The 18,314-nt window shown below is 37.2% G+C and overlaps 1 protein-coding gene across 1 annotated transcript in view; it reads right to left on the minus strand.

Moving 5' to 3' along the window:
- The window catches only part of MNAT1 (MNAT1 component of CDK activating kinase), a 176,047-nt gene extending 164,201 nt beyond the window's left edge, over positions 1-11,846 (minus strand). The window contains exon 1 of the mRNA XM_033109018.1: positions 11,640-11,846. Coding sequence (XP_032964909.1) covers positions 11,640-11,728 — 89 coding nt within the window. The 5' untranslated portion in view covers positions 11,729-11,846. The remainder of the gene's footprint in view (positions 1-11,639) is intronic.
- Between the last annotated feature and the right edge of the window lie 6,468 nt (positions 11,847-18,314).

The following is an 18,314-nucleotide window of genomic DNA, read 5'->3' on the forward strand; positions in this document are numbered from 1 at the left end:
TAAAAGGGCACAAGCAATTGCCAATTCTGAGGTAAAGAAAATTAACATAAACACATAGAACTGAGACTACAGAAAGGAAATGTCTCAACAACAGTAAGGCCAGCTTTTCCTAACAAAAATGACGGAGTAGCTGATGCCAGACTAGCATTCCCACCATGAGCACCCATAAAACAAACAAAATGTATGAGATAATTGTTACAGGCATTAGACAACAGACTATAAACAAGACTATAAAACCCTCAGAGATGAGAAACTCCCAAGGTGAGTCCTACAATCGCCTCAGCTTTTTACCTGTAGACAACTACCATGACCATGGCCCAGCAACCAAGAGTTTAAGAAGGGCACAGTGGTTATGCTAAGCTGAGTAGGCAGAATTCAGTGCAATCGATAAGGTTGAAATCTGCAAGGCTGAAGGTCCAGAAGTCTGCACTGGGAACCCCCATAAGTCCTTGGCCAAGAAATAGGCTGCACATGTGCAGGGCAAAACCCACCAAAGCTTAAAAGAAAGTGGCTGGCTAGTTAAAAAGTGCTGGGTAATACTCTGAAGTTCCCACTCAGCCAGAGCAGAGAAACCATATTAACTACCTTATTAATACCACAGACATGCAGCTGAGATACCAAACTCTTAGTACTTCATCTAAGAGGAAGGACCACGTACTAGAATAAGATTTATTCTAGACTCATGCTAACAAAGCCTAAAATCAAGCCCCAACACGTTTTGCAAAGGGTTAAAAATCTGGAGGTTGAGTTGCACTAAAGTAAGGAAATACACTGGGCTCTCCACTAATCCAGCCTAGCAAATACTAAAAGCAAGCCTACAAAATTCAAGGTGATCAGCCAGTAACAAAACTATCTACAAAAAAAAAAAAAAAAAAAAAATGTTTTTTTAAACACACTTCACAGAAAAATAACAAAATTCTGAATCTCTAAAATGTAACATCTCACATGATCCAGTATACAGTTGAAAAAAGTACTAAACATGAAAAAAAGAAAAAATGTAACCCCCAGTCAAAAAAAGAGCAGTTGATAAAAACCAGCCCTGAGACAGCCAAGATGTTGGATCAAGCAAACAGAAACTTTTAAATCAGTTATGATAAATATTTTTAAAAAACACAAAATATGTTCAACAAACTAAAGGAAAATACATTCAAAGAACTATAGGAAAATATGGTTCTAATGAGTGTAAAGGTAGGAAATCTAGTCAAAGAAATGACAACTATAAAAAAAGAACAAGATGAAAACTCTAGAACAAAAAGTACATTAACAAATGAAAAATCTACTGAATGGGCTTAACAGAAAGTCAGAAATAGTGGATAAGAGTCAGTGAACTTGATGATAGATCACAGAAAGTACCTAATCTGAAGAACAGAAAGAAAAAAGATTGAAGAAAAATTTAATAACACCTCAGGGCTTATAGAACAATATCAAAGAGTCTAACATACATGTAATTGGAGTTACAAAATGAAAACAGAGTGAAAATAATACAAAAAGAATCACTGAAATTTTCCAAATAGAGTAAAAAAACATTGACTTACAAGTTAAGCTCAGCAAACCTCAACTAGAATGAATACAAAGAAAACCACATCTAGTCTTATCATAGTCAAACTGCTAGAAACTAAAAATGAAGAGAAAATCCTGAAAGCAGCCTCAAAAGATTTTTACATAAAGGGGAGGAAAGATACGAATAACAGCTAACTTCTCATCACAAACAATGATAACCATAAAACAATGAAAGAATATCTTTCAAGTATTGAAATGCCAACACATAATTTCATATTCAGCAAAAATATCCTTTAAAGAGTAGGGTGAAATAAAAGCTTGCAGATAAAACCTGGGAGAATTCTTCACCAACAGTCCTGGACTACAGGAAATGATAAAGAATGTTCTTCAAGCATAGGAAAGTCAATACAACTATAAAATCATATCCAAAGGAAGAACATCAAAAGAAAGATACCAAAGATGATAAATAAGTAAGTGAATATAAAAGACTACATTTCACCACTTTACATCCACTAGGATGGCTATATTCAAAAAGATAATAACAAGTGTTAGCAAAAGATGTAGAAAAACTGGAACCCTTCTACACTGCTGATGGGAATGTAAGATGGAGCAGCCACTTTAGAAAACAGTCTTATAGTTCCTCAAATGATTAGACATAGAGTTGTCATGTGATCTAACAATTATACTCCTACGTACATACACAAGGGGACAAAATCATTTGTCCATACAAAACCGTGTACGTGAATGCTCATAGCAACATTTATTCATAATAGCTAAAAAGTGGAAACAACCCAAATGTCCATCAACTAATGAATGTTTTCAATAAAATGTGGTATATCCATTCAATGGAACAGTATTCAGTAACAAAAATAAATGAAGTCCTAATACATGCTACAACATGGATGAACCTTGAAAACATAGTAAAAGCCAATCACGGACAACCATATATTGTACGATTCCATTTATATAAAATGTCCAGAACAGGCAATCTGTAGAAACAAAGTAGATTAATGGTTGCCCAGCGGTAGGGAGCAACAGGGATGGGGGTCGGGAGTGCTGGAGAGTGATCATTAAGTGGTGTGGAGTTTCTTCGTGGAGTTTCTTTGGGGAGTAACAAAAATGTTCTAAAATTGATTGTGGTAATGGATGTACATCTCTGAGAATATATATTAAAAGCCACTAACTCTACACTTTAAATGAATTACTTCTATGGTATGTGAATTATATCTCAATAAAGGTGTTTTTCTAAAAAGACTATTATTTTATTTTTTAAATTTCCTAAAGACAACTGATTGTTCAAAACAAAAGTAACAATATTGAATCATATGTAGAAGTAAAAAATATGAATCATCAGCATAAATAAGATGAGAGGGGTGAGAAATGGAATTATTATGTTCTCATTTGTGTGGTATTGAAGTGGGAAGTGGAAAACAGTACGTCAGATGTTGATTCTAAAAAGACTTTGATAATGATACACATTATTATACCCAGAGAAACCACTAAAAATAATAAAATAACAATAAAGAGCTATTATTAATGTACCAATACTTTAAAATAAACAATTAATCCAAAATAAGGCAGGAAATGGACATGAACAAAAACCAAAAGGGACAAATGGAAAGCAAATAGGCTTAAACCCAATGTTATCAATAATTACACTAAATATAAAGGGACTAACATACCAATGAAAAGGCACAGATTTTTGGACCAGATAAAAAAAGACCCAACTATAAAATATAAGACACACATTAGTTGAGAGCAAAAGGATGGAAAAAGATATAGCATCAAACAGTAAACATAAGAAAGCTGACATTACCATACTAATATCAGATAAAACTTCAGGACAAAGAGTATTACAAGAAACAAAAAGGGACATTTCATAATGACAAAAGGAGAAATTCATCAGGAAGGCATAGCAATTCTAAATATCTATGTACCTTATAAGAGCTTCAAAATAAGTGAATCATGACTGACCTAAAAAAAGAAATTGACAAATCTACAATCCAGTGGGAATAATTGATAAAATGAGTAAAGAAAATAAATTGTAAGGATATAGAAGATCTGAGTAACACTATCAACCAAGTTGTCCTAATTGACATGTATAATACACTGCACCCAATAGCCACAGAACACATTCTTTTCAAATATACATAGATTGTTTCACCAAGACAGACCATACACAGGACCATAAATGAGTTTTCAGAAAATTTCAAAAGACTGAAATTGAACAGGATATGTTCTCTTACAACAACAGAATAAAATTATGAATTAACAATATACATTATCAAGTTCCCTTTTCCAATTTTTCTACCTAGAATGAGTGCCTTTTCCTAATGTTTCTGCCCAGAGGAGGTGCTGTGTCCTGATCTGCACAAAGGTACTATGCAAGCCCAGCACGTTAGTTAAAACAAATGAATACTAGTGATGAATTACTCTTTCCAACAATAAGTAAATATAACCTTAATCTGATAAAGCTTCTAAATATAACTAATAATTTATAGAAAATACAGAGGAACATTACACTCACTATACCATAGAGATGCAATTAGCAAAATTCAAATGGGTAACTCTTCTGGACAAACTATCCGGTAACATCAGTAAATAAAAGAGAGAGAGAAAGAGGGGCAGAGAAAAAAAAGGAAAAACGAGAGAAAAAGATCTTAAGTAAATATGGTAAAATATTGAATTTTACAAATCAGGATATGTTTTTGTTTATTCCACCACTTTGTGTCTTATGTACGTCTAAAGTGAAAAAGTAGATTTAGTAAAATCAAATACACATAAAGATTTCAGAGACAAGTTCTGCCCAGATGGTTGGGATAGAAATTAAATTATTAAAGACTGTGCTTAAAAGAATATTAGATATAATTGATTCCACCTAATTCAATATGCCTTCTGAACTCTATAAAAGAATTCTATGGAAAGAAAACTCAAAAAAAAAAAAAAGAATTCTATGAAAGGTCCATTTCTTAAAATAGGTGGTCCTGATAAACAAAGAAAAAAAATTACCTTTTCTGTAATTAAGACAAAGCTCATCTTTGAATTGAAAAAACACAGAATCCAATCTTCTTTAATGTGAATTTAATCGATTCATTTAGGTGTTTGTTGGGTTGAACTGATACATAAGGGAATATATTTCCTCAACTGGGAAATATATTCCCTCAAGTATATTCCCTCAAATATATGCCCTCAAAAGGGAAAATTTCCTCAATTTTCCTCAATTTCTAACAGTTACAGGAAAAAGTATTTTCATAATGTTTCACCTCCACTCTCCTTTCTGCTCCTTATTTTCTCCCATAAATAATACTCCTCGGGTGGCCAGTTGGCTTAGTTGGTTAGAGTGTGGTGCTAATAACACCAAGGTTGCCCGTTTGATCCCCGCATGGGCAACTGTGAGTTGCGCCCTCCTTAAAATAAATGAATGAATGAATAAATGAATAAATAAATAGTACTCCTCATTAATCTTTCCATACTCTCATACTTCCTATCTTTTGGGAAGTACTACTCCTACTCTATCATTTGCCTCCTGAAATGCCTTTGCTACTTGACACCACAAACAAAAAACAAAGTGAGTAAAATTGTGTTAGCCAGCATCAAGATGGCCCAGTGATCCCTGCTTCATGGTATTCACTCTTTTGTGTGTGAACAAAATATAGCAGAAGTGATGGTAATGTCACTTCTGTGATTAGATTATAAAAGACTGCAGCTTCTGGTTCTCTCTCATCACTAACTCTGGAAAAAGCCATGTCACGAGTAGCCCTATGGAGGACCCCTGAGGAGGAGCTGGAGCCACTGCTGAGAGCCACATGAGGGACCTTGAAACAGATACTCCAGCCCCAGACAACAGCCTCAGTGACCCTCATCAAAGACCCTGAGCCCAAATCACTCAGCTAAGCCACTCTCAGATTCTTGACCAACAGAAATATAAATATTTGTTTTAAGCTATTAAGTTTTGGGGTAATTCATTACAATAGATAACTAATACAAATAGTAATGGTAAATAATAATACGTACCTGCTCCTCTCAAACTAACAAGCGTATTATAAAAATGCCCAAGTTCAATACTGTGAAATACATGCTGTACAAATTCAACATACTGTCAAATCAAAATTATGTCACATAAAATCTATAATGTTTTATTACTTATCAGAAGAGGAAGATTTAAAAAATAATGCCCAATATCAGCAAAGATGTGTCACAATGAGAATTACCATATATAGTTACTGGAAGCGTAATCAATATAATCTTTTTTGAGAACAAGTGGGCAATATTTATCAAAATTAAAAAGTCACATACAATTGCACTACTAGGTACTTACCATGTGGTTTACTTGCTATATTTTATGATATGCTTGTACAAATACTCAAAGAGATAGATACATACATACATAGGTAGGTAGGTAGGTAGGTAGGTAGATAGATATGTAAATATTCATCAAAAAAATGTTTGGTTAAATCAATTATAGTACAAATGAACAGTGGACTACCATCCAACTTTTAAAAATAAAGAGGACATATATGTGCTGATTTAGAAAAGATATCTAAGATATACATAATCAAAAAAGTAGAAATATATATATATTTCCATGAGAGAACATAATAGTAAGTTCATATTAAGAAAATTACAGGGGCGGCCAGATGGGTCAGTTGGTTGGAGCACGAGCCCTGAACAACAGGGTTGCTGGTTCGATTCCCACATGGGCCAGTGGACTGCACCCTCAACTAGATTGAAGGACAACCACTTGGAGCTGATGGGCCCTAGAGAAGCACACTGTTCCCCAATATGCCCCAATAAAAAAAACTTTTTTTTTTAAATAAATTACAATAGGGATATTATAATTAAAGCTGTATTTTCACATTGTAGAGTCTCATTAATTTAAAAATAATCATTATTGTGCAAGTCTTTCATAGCAACCAAATATATCCTATTTTAATATCATTTCAGTTTAGCACCCATAATATCCACAAATAATAATGAAAATATGATAGCCAATATATAGAACAAACACTATGTGATAGAAACTCTAGTAAACACCTCCAAATATTTTACATATATTATTTACTCCTCAAACACTGTAACACAGGTAACACTATCCTTTTTATTGTACAGACAAGAAAAATGAGGCACAGGGATTTAGTAATTTGCCTAAAGCCACCAAGGCTACAAGAGTAAAGAATTCAAAATCAAACATTTGTTCTCTTAGCCAGTACCCTATACTCTTTTATTCATTTTGTTCATATTTCAAGTCAAGAAAGGACTATAAAAATATGATCTATAATAAATGAAACACCAGAATGATTTGGACAATTCTGAACTCTTACGCGAAAACAAAAAGGATTAAGGATACAACAAAAGCAATTTCTGATTAAAAATAAGTATTTTATAACTGTCTTTAATAAAAAAAAAAAGCCATTTTCACAGACAAGAAAAAGCTAATGGAGGGGCCGGCCCTGTGGCTCAGGTGGTTAGAGCTCCATGCTCCTGACTCCGAAGGCTGCCGGTTCGATTCCCACATGGGCCAGTGGGCTCTCAACCACAAGGTTGCCAGTTCAATTCCTCAAGTCCCGCAAGGGATGGTGGGCTCTGCCCCCTGCAACTAAGATTGAACACGGCACCTTGAGCTGAGCTGCCGCTGAGCTCCCAGATGGCTCAGTTGGTTGGAGTGCATCCTCTCAACCACAAGGTTGCCGGTTCAACTCCCGCAAGGGATGGTGGGCTGTGCCTCCTGCAACTAGCAACGGCAACTGGACCTGGAGCTGAGCTGTGCCGACACAACTAAGACTGAAAGGACAACAACTTGAAGCTGAACGACACCCTCCACAACTAAGATTGAAAGGACAACAATTTGACTTGGAAAACAGGCCTGGAAGCACACACTGTTCCCCAATAAAGTCCTGTTCCCCTTCCCCAATAAAAAAATCTTTAAAAAAAAAAAAAAAAGCTAATGGAGTTCATCATCACCAAACCAGTATTACAAGAAATGTTAAAAGGGGTTTCTTTAAGAAGAAGAACAAAAAAAGATAAAAAATACAAATAATAAAATGGCAATAACTACATACCTATCAATAATTACTTTAAATATAAACAGATTAAATGCTCCAATCAACAGACATACGGTGGCTGAATGGAGAAGAAAACAAGTCCATACATACACTGCATATAATAGACCCACGTCAGATGGAAAGACACACACAGAAAGTAAAGGGATGGAAAAAGATATTTCATGAAAATGGAAATGAAAAAAAAAAAGATGGGGTAGCAATACTTACAATCAGACAAAACAGACTTTAAAACAAAGGCCATAACACGAGACAAAGAAGGACCCAGCAATTCTACTTCTGGGTATTTATCCAAAGACAACCAAAACACTAATTTGAAAGACATATACACACAACGTTATACTACTCAGCCATAAAAAGAATGAAATCTTGCCATCTGGATGGACGTGGGGGTATGCTAAGAAAAATAAGAATAAGACAGAGAAAGACATATTTATCATATGATTTCACTTATATGTAGAATCTAGAAAACAAAAATAAAATTAACAAACAAAACAGAAACAAACTCATAGATACAGAGAACATTTTTGAGGATTGCCAGATGAGAAGGGGGTTGGGGAGAATGGGTGAAAAAAAGGGATTAAGATGTGCAAATTGCAGCAAAGGAAACCATCAATAAAACAAAAAGGCATCCCACTGAATGGGAGAAGATATTTGTCAATGATATATCTGATAAAGGGTTATTTTCCAAAATTTATAAAAAACTCATTCAACTCAACACCAAAAAAACAACCCAATGGAAAAATGGGCAGAGGACATAAAGAGACATTTTTCTAAAAAGGACATAGAGATGGCAAACAGAAATATGAAAAAATGGTCAACCTCACTAATCATTAGAGAAATGCAAATAAAAACCACAATGAGATACCACCTCACCCCAGTCAAAATGGCTATCATCAATAAATCAACAAACAACAAGTGTTGGCGAGGAGGATGTGGAGAAAAGGAAACCCTCGTGCACTGCTAGTGGGATTGCAGATTGGTGCAGCCACTATGGAAATCAGTATTGAGGTATCTCAAAAAACTGGAAATGGAAGTACCTTATGACCCAGCAATTCCACTCCTAGGTATCTATCCAGAGAAATCCAAAACACTAATTCGAAAACAATGTATGCACCCCTATGTTTATTGCAGCACTATACACAATAGCCAAGACATGGAAACAACCGAAATGCCCATCAGTAGACGACTGGATCAAGAAACTGGTACATTTATACAATGGAGTATTACTCGGCCATAAAGAAGAATGAAATCTTAGCATTCGCAATGATATGGATGGACCTAAAGAACATTACACTAAGTGAAGTAAGTCAGACGGAGAAAGACAAATACCATATGATCTCACATTTACGTGGAATCTAAAGAACAAAATAAATTAACAAACTAATCAGAAAGAGTCTCAGAGACGTAGAGAAAAAACTGAGGGCTGCTAGATGGGAAGGGGGTGAGGATGAGGGAGAAGGTGAGGGGATTAGAAAGCACAATCAGTAACCACAAAATGGCCACGGGGATACAAGAAGTTCGGGGAATATAATCAATAATGTTGTAAAGATTTTGTAGGGTATTTGATGGACACTTGTCTTATTAGGGAGATCACTTCATGGACGGTGTAGGTACCTGACCACTGCAGTGTACACCTGAAGCTGAAGCTGAAGCTGAATAATAATGAATGTCAACTATAATTATATATTTATATAAAGACATATTTATCATATGATTTCACTTATATATATATATATATAGTCACAGGATGTGGAGTACAGCATAAGGAACAGAGTCAGGGGAACTGTAACAGCTATATACGATGTCAGAGGGCTAGCAGACTGGGGGAGGGGGGTTATCACTTTGTGAGGGGTATAAATGTCTAAGTATTACATTGTTTTGTACACCTGAAACTAACCATAAAGTAAAATAGAAAATTAAATCTAAAAATTAAGCTTTGCTTATAGTTATGTAAACTTCTGTATTTTAGAACTGCTAGAGCTCATGTGCCTTCCTCGGTATCAGCTATAGGCCAATGTAAGGAAGATTAGCCTAATGTTTCCCCTAACTGGCAGGAATTCTAATGGTTCTGGCCCACTGTTACTTACATCCCTGATGAAGAGGCTCAGATCCTAGAGAAGGCCAGGAAATTTGTTTAAATGTCTTTAACAACCAAGACAGGAAAAGGAGGAATAAAGGAACAGTGAGACCAGAGGGTTTAAAAAAAAAAAAAAAAAGTGCCAATTGCCAGTTACAAAAACAGTCACAGTGATGTAAAGTACAGCATAGAGAATATAGTCAATTAATATTGTAACAACTATGTATGGTGTCAGATAGGTACCAGACTTATCGGGGTGATCACATTAAGTTATATAAATGTCTAATCACTACGCTGTGCACCTGAAACGAATATAATATTGCATGTCATCTGTAATTGAAAATTAAAAAAATAATTTTAGTGCCATTTATTTTACTGAAATCACATAATCTTCCCTGATTGGCTCATATCTACTGGGCAGAAATTTCTTCCAGTTAATTACATTTAGTATCCTTCCAAAAAAGTAAATTCCCTTTCCTTGAGCACCGAATGTAATAAACCTGATACAGGAAAATGAAGAGAAACTGAATCTCTCTAAAAAACTAATTGTCTACATACAGTGTTTGCTTCACTTTCCTTTTCCATGCATTCTACTTGATTACTTTTACCTTATTTCTAATCTTAAATCATTTGATCATGGATAAAGGATAAAAATAAAGATTAATTAGAAAAAGAGACCAATTGAGTTAATAAATCCCATTAAATCATTATAACTACCATTAATCATGCAATTTATGCTTACCCAAAGACCTTGTCTACTACACTGTAGATCATCCATCATTTTTTTTTAAAGTGGAAAGAGAGTTGCTTATTAGAAAAGATAGTACACTCTAAGAATTACTAGGAGCGGGCCAAGCACAAAGAAAAGCGGCTCAAGGTTCATTACTAGAAGAAAAAGCACACTCCAAAGTGTTTGGAGCCACCCGGGGGCAAAAGCAAGGCTCAAGAGGCTCAAAGGGCTCAAGAGCTCAATGGCTCAAGGTGGCATTATTAGGAGAAAAAGTACACTCCAAAGAGTTTGGAAAGGGTCGAGCAGAAGAGCTGCTCTAAAGGCACATCCATCATTTTTTCATCTCTTAAGAAACCTCCGAGAAACTTTAGGAATATAGCAATTTACATCCATGCTTTACAGAACTACCTTTACTGACCACAAAAACATGGCAAGAAACACTTGAACCAATTCCTGCACTTATTCTTCAAAATACCCAAACTCAACCTGCCCCCTCCGGCTCCCACGCTCCTCCAAAAATGGGCGTTCTAGAGTCAGACATCCTGTGTTCCAATTCTAGCAGCGTCACTTAATAAGGGACCTTGAGCAGTCTCGGTTTCTTTCCCTAAGAAATGGTAGTGATATTAACACCTACTTCATGGGGCTGTTGAGAGAATGAAGTGACATGATTCACGGTAAAGCTGTTAGAACAGTGCCTGGCACATAATGTGCACTCAATAAATGCCAGCCACTGTAATAAAATTTACTGTCTAGAGTCTATATTTTCTCCCTTTCAGTGATGAAAGTCTAACCAAACTCCATCAGGACAAGTGGGCATACAGACGGGATTTTCAAATTAACTCACACAAAAGCAGCAGTTTATACTCACAGTAATTTTGTTTTCATAACTTTCGCTTTTTTCATTTAAAAAAAAAAATTCGCGTGCAATTAAACACTCCGATCCCCCACGCTTTTAACCAGCGATATGTCTGGCCCCCAGTGGACAATACAGCCTGGAAATATCGTCAAGATTTTCATCAGCTATGGACGGGGCAACCTGACCAGCTGCTAAGTACATCTGGGAACCGGCAGTGCAAAGCAGGCCAAAGCGGCTTAGGGCTAGCGGCTACAGTCAGTTTACAGAAATAAGGTTCCTTTTTCCTATTTTCCTCCCCAGTACCGAAACTAATGACGCCCTGTTTTCCCCGTGAACCGAGGCCAAGCATCTTTCAGCTCTCTCATCCAACCCTGTTCTTCTCATTCCCATGATATCCACTGTCTCCCAACTCACAGAGTGTGTCCGCACACATTCACCATCAGCTTCAAGGAGGGGTTCCGGTATTTGGTGGTCTTACACCGGGGGCAGCCCTGATCGTCCATGGCACCTTCTTTCGTAGGGACTCTCCCCAACGCCGGCTTCAGCCACAGCTCCAGTCACCTCCAATCCCCCCTCAGACCCGACGCTAACCAGGTTCCTACCAACGGGCACTTTGCTGAGACGGTCCCTTAGCAAATGAGCACCGGCCGGGGGCAAGGCCCTGCAGCACAAACGTTCCGGCAGCGAGTTTTCCGGTCCTGTCGCTGGGGTTCCGTCTTCGCTTCCGAGAGCTAGCGCAATACCTTGGATTTCGGGGAAGGGCTTTTAAAATGGCAAATTGTACACAAAGCCTCATCTCAGTGCACCCAGCTGAATTTTTTTCAAGGAACTGTGTCACAATTAGGAACATAGATTCCATCTTGTTATGTCTGAAAACATTCCCCTGGCTTCAAAGATTTATGCCCGGTGTACATAGTAGATTCAATAATTCAAATTTGTATTTTCTTTTGAACAATTTGGTTAGTCTATACTTTATTCTTCTCCTTTATACTTGCACAGTCATGCAAGCACAGAAATACTATGCATTCGCAGATAGAAAGTTTGGAAAAGTTATATAGAATGAAAGTCTCTACACGGACCCCAAATGTTAGATTCTCACTAAATGTCAGAATAGTCTATAAATAATATCTGACATCTGCTCTGCAGAGATTAACAGTGTCACCTGGCCTACCGGCGTCACCTGGCTCTAATATCTCTGACCCTCCCCCCCATCAAAAACAATATTTATTTCCCCAAATACTGGGGTGGAAACCACACAAGAATATACACTATTAATTTCATTAATTCTAAGATTTGAGAGCCTGCATCTCTTTGGAAATGGTAAGCCACATTCACTGCATTTATCAAGACTGCAAAGTGACGTCTGTAAACAGCTCTATTAGATAATAAACTCCTGTAAGGGCACATCTTATTCACTTCATAACAAGGATTTGTTGATACTTACTGAATGAGTAAATGAAAAATGAATGAATGACCATCAAATTGTAGTGTAATGTGAAAAAAATTATGCCAACCATTATCTTGTAATTTGGCCCAAATTCCATCAGAAGTGGGCATGCAGAAAAAGCTTTTCACATTAACCCACACAATGAATACATGCTGTATATACTCATAGTAACAAACTTTCCATAGCATTTTTGCTCTTTTCAATAAAAAGGAACATTCCAACTCCCACCTTTTTTAAACAGTGAACCTAGTAAGCAACTCACAGTGTGGAAATACAGTTGGGGTTTCCATGGGTTATGAAGGCAGAACCTGACAAACAGCTCTAGATACCACATTTGGAAATCAGCAGACCAAACAGGCCATGGTAGCACAGAGCTTTATATAGACAACAGGCCATGGTAGCACAGTACTTTATATAGACAACAGGGATTCCCCTAATAAATAAATCATGTCATCTGCATCATAATATTGTTCATTAATAGGAGTGAACCAAATTGAAGTTTACTAAAATGGGTAATGCCAACTGCTGTACTGACCTGGAAGCTTTCTATGCTGCTGTTGTCTTATTGAAAGAGACCACATCCAAACCAGTTATATGACTCAGAGTGAAGCTCTCTAAGAATAAAGGCAACTTTTAGGATCTTTATATTTTAACAGAATAGGAAACTTCTGGTGGAAGAGTGAATATGGTCACTGAGCAAATACAATTTTTAGCCAATACTACATTACTACAATAATCATGGAGCTAGAGACAGTAGAAAGTAGTGTATGTGGATTTGGCTGGATTAAAGTATAGGCTTCATCACTTACTAGCCACGTGACCTCAGGCCTCAGTTTTCCCAACTATAATTTGAGGATAAATAAGATATTTCATTTAAAGTGCTTAACACAGTACTTAGCAGAGAGTAAGAGTTCAATAACTGTTAGCCATTATTCTTAGTGGTATGAGTATTATTAGCAGTAGTAGCCTTAAAAAGCAGGGTAATGTAATGGGAAGAGCCTATCCTTTTAAATCAGACAGACTGATTTTGCCCCAAATTTCTTACTCGCCCTTACCTGCTTCCTTTGTCCATATAATACACTGCAGGGTTGCTGTAATGACTAAATTACATGACGTGTACACATACAAAGGCCCTACTATAATGCTTCATACATAATAGAAACTCTGAAATGTACACCATTATTACAGGTGGGGTTCACTAACATAGAATGGTCAGAAAGCTTTGAAAAGGAAAGCACTGACAGCATCAGACTTCTGATTCAAAAAGAACCTCAGCCTATGTTAAAACCACCAAACTATCAAGCTTTCTATATTTCTGAAGACAGACGTATCCCAACAATGAACCAATTGAACCCGTTATTTCTCTTCCCAAATCTGCTCATGATCTAACATTCCTATCTCGGTTAAGAGTAAATTCTACTTCTTGGGGCAGTGTATCTCAAATGCAGACCCTCCTTCCCAGTCCCAAGGCTATGGATCTACGTTGGGCTTTCCTCATCTGAAGGGCACATTTGTATATTATCCCTCGCCCATCTTACAGAAAATCGATCCTCTCCCACAGGCTTCTGGTGTTCTAATGGGCCTACCAACACAATGCTGGCTCTCTGGCCTAGGGGTTGACATACAACCCTTCCAGGACCAATCAGAAATCTTCCCTAGAATTTTTCAAATTAACAGTAAGGGGAAAGCAGCAGAGCCTCTTTAATGAAGTTGGAAAATGTGAGCTGGGAATTACTGAGAGCCATGGTTCCAAACCTTCTGGGGACAGCCTCTTTGAAAGACTAAAACTAACTTGGTGAGAAAGGCAGAGACAAGTGACATGGGACAATAAATCTTCAAGTCCAACCAGCTGTATTTCTGCTCTTCACATTGTTTGGTATCATGATCCAATAAATTAATCTTTTTTTCCTAGGAAAATTCAAATGGGGTTTCTTGCTCCTAGAGAAATTCATACGTATTACCACAAAAAGGCAAGAATGCTGCTGTATCTCAGAAATGATGATAGGACCTGACACTCATTCCATCTCTGCCAGGATTTTTCCCTACACTATCACCCATGCAACTCACTAAGTCACCCTCTCTCTCACCTCGTGCTCATCAGCATCCCACAGGTAGATGGCTTAGTCACTGAGAACTTCCAAGCATTACATCGAAGCTTCCCTCTACCAGTCTTAACTCTTTTCCTCATGCAAGTTTGAAAAACCCCAGAAAAGGATTCTGACTGTTTTGGCTTGAGGCAAGTGCCCATCCCTGGACAAATCAACTGTGGCCATCATATTATGCAGACATAGCCACTGTAAATGCACCGCTCTGTCCACTATACCACAGCAAACTGAGCGTTTTACTCAAAGTCCTTCATAGTTTGTCCCCAACATGCCTTTTAAGCTAATCTCCCACCTCACATTTACATAAAACACAACACTTCAGACACACTGAATTACCTCAATATTTCAAATACTATATACCACATACTTTCATGGCTCCATGTTTACTCATTTTGTTCCCTCTGCCTCTAATGAACTTTATCCTGTCCTCTCAAAATTCTTGTCCTTAAAGGCCCAACGAAAAATCCACTTCCCGTTGCCCTCCTCCTCTCAAAATCAGTCTCTTTATCCCCATCACTCCCATACCCTGTAAACTATTTACTTATAAATATGTCTTATCTCCCCCACCAGATTTTAAGCTCATGAGGGTCAGAGACCCCAATCTATTATTCATCTTTCCATCCCTCAGTACCTGATGCAATACTTTTTACTTACTGAGGACTCAATAAATGTTTGGCAAATGAATGATCTTCAGAAATGTTGGTTACATATCATCAACCATTGGTTACTAAGTAACAATGGAACACCTCCTCTACCTGAAAGATAAATGTAGCACCTAACGTTCTTAACAGTACCAGTAAATAAGCTTTCTGAAATAGAAAGAGCCCACCAAGATATAGTTATATGATCTTCCCTCTATCTTCCAGACAGCCAAAGTCAGCCTTGGAAAAGGAAATCTCTATTCATGGTGGCAACACAATTAAATATACTCAAGAAAAGTATAACATTTTGTGCTGAACCAAATTTTCTTCAATACACTAAAATGGCAAAACATTTCCGTATACTGTCATCACTATCTTCAGGCAAGGTGGAAAGATACAGAAACAAGCAGCTTGGTTCTCACTCTCACACAATCCCAGCCTCAACTCTGTTTTTCCAAATCACAACACAGCTTTGGACTGCAAATCAGCACAGCAGACTCAGTGTTCACAACATGGCAGACATAGGAAGTAGAAGCAAATATTCATTAATTTTACAAATAGTTTGGCAAAACCAGTGTTATGAGATTAACTCTACACATGCTCAAGTCTGGTGTCCCATTGTAGTTGACCATGTTTGGGTCAAGGGCGTCCAGTCCACTTTGAATTGCTGCCAGAATGAGCTCTGAGGCTCAGCCTGCTAAAGGAATCCGGAGCCTGGTGTTGGATTTCACTTCTGGTCCTACAGGAATCTCCTCCTGGAGCTATAGAATACCAATGTAGCTCAGGCTACAGATATCACAAAAGGTCACTGCTGCTTCTATATAATTTGTTGAACTTGGTGCTTGGGAGGCACTATATTGAAGACATGCAGAAACCCAAGACATGGTTTTCCAAGTCAATGCACTATATTTGATTGATGATACACCAGAAGAAGACTCCTCTATGACCTGAACTTGGATAGCCCCATAATATAGCCAAATGAATTTTCCTTAGGTATATACAATTGAAAAGTTTCCTACTTTGTACTATCAGGAGGAAGATAATAAACATTTAACAAAGATTAATTATACGCCAGGTGTTTTTTGGCACATCTTATCTCATTTAATCTTCACAACAATCCTGTCCACTTTTTAGAGTCAAGTAGCTAATAAACGGCAGAGCTAGGATTAAACCTACGTCTAGCTAGTTTATCCTCAAATTCACATCCTTTTCACTAAACCATACTACCTCCTGTCTACTTTTCTCTGATAAATATGCTTTTACTATTCAAGGAACTAAATGCAACCTGGTTTCCTAGATTGGATTGTGGAACAGAAGACAGACATTAGCGGTAAAAATGGTGAATCCAAATGAAGTGTAGAGTTTAGTTGATAGTATTGAACCAATGTTAATTTATTTGAATAAATGTAGCATGCTAACATTAGGAGAAACTAGGTAAAGAGTAGATGGGAACTCTCTGTATTCTTTTTGTAACTTTTCTGCAAGTGAAAATTATTCTAAAAATATATGTATTTTTAAATTCAAGAAAGATACGAATCTTAGCTGTTGTCCTGAAGTTTGATACCTAACTGGATAATGGGGTAGAAACACATGATCTTTTCCATGCTTAAGAATTTTCAGTCTACCAGAGAAGTCATTGCTAGCTTCATTAGGGTAGTACAAAAGCAAGTACAAAATCAAATGATATCTTGGTTGACCAGCAATAAAATGCAGCCTGCCACACACACACAAAAAAAGAAAACCTCACCAAGTTTATTATGATAGCAGGTGACCTAAACAGCTGCTTTATAATGTGCTGAAGTAGGCAGTTATGGATAATTGGGAAGCAAAAACAACTCAAGGCCACCCTGAAATAAAGGTTAGGATGATGTCATTAAAATGTTGGATTTTGAAGAAAAAGCACCAACTGATTCACAATAATCAGAGAAGCAGAGATGGGTTCATTCTTTTTTGAGCTAAGAACTTATGCAAACCATGATGGAAAGAGATTTAACTGCAAAAAGCAGTAGACTCCGCTCTACCCCCACCCCAGGCACACTTCACCTCAAACCAGAGGGCAGTCTTCCATCTGTCCATGATGTGGAAAGGGCTGCTGATCCTGCACTGATCTCCTCCAAGACATAGAGGATATTCTACCAGGAATATCATCTCCAAAGAAGTATTCATACACTTACATTAAAAAAAAAATGTTCGTACAAAAGACTTCAATTTCCATACTGTTATTATCATCTAAAGCTTGGATCTCTTCCATCCTACTTGTTTAGGATAAACATATAGTTAAACATTCTATATGCTTATGTTCAACCCAGTTGGATTGCCAGCTCTTTAGGCGATTTAAGATTAAATACGTTTTTTGAAGGCTTCTTGTTTTTGTCTTCTCGATGGCTATTTATACCATTTATTTTAATGTTTCCAAGCATTCTTCCGTCTTTGGAATTTTAATTTACTGTAAATGCTTCCCCCTTAGAACATTCCCTAGTGTCATTCTATTCTGGACCCTTTTGAATACAAAATCCTTAATAGAGACGTCAGAAAAGGAGGATTAAGGGGGAAGCAGAGAGAATAGGGAAGCTTCTGATTGTCCTCTTTGAAATTCTGTCACCTGAATGCAGAGGGTGGTCTCTTTGTTAAGAGTTTAGCATCAGGACCTTTAGGCCACACAATTAATATTCCCTCTGGAATCATAGGGACTGCCTTTGAAAGAGTCTGTTGTCCAGTTTTCAGGCCACATTAGGTAATTTCCCGCCCAGGAGCATGGCCTGAAAAGAATGTCGGTGTTTTCCTTCAGGTATAGGTGCCTGGGGGTCAGGGGGAGAGGGAAAGGCAAGGGGTGGAGTGGGAGGCGGGTGATCGACAGGGATAGAAACGGTGTCTCCTCCTCCCTCTGAATGTGAAA

This window comes from Rhinolophus ferrumequinum, chromosome 6, assembly GCF_004115265.2.
Source record: "Rhinolophus ferrumequinum isolate MPI-CBG mRhiFer1 chromosome 6, mRhiFer1_v1.p, whole genome shotgun sequence".
In the NCBI taxonomy this organism is placed as follows: Eukaryota; Metazoa; Chordata; class Mammalia; order Chiroptera; family Rhinolophidae; genus Rhinolophus; species Rhinolophus ferrumequinum.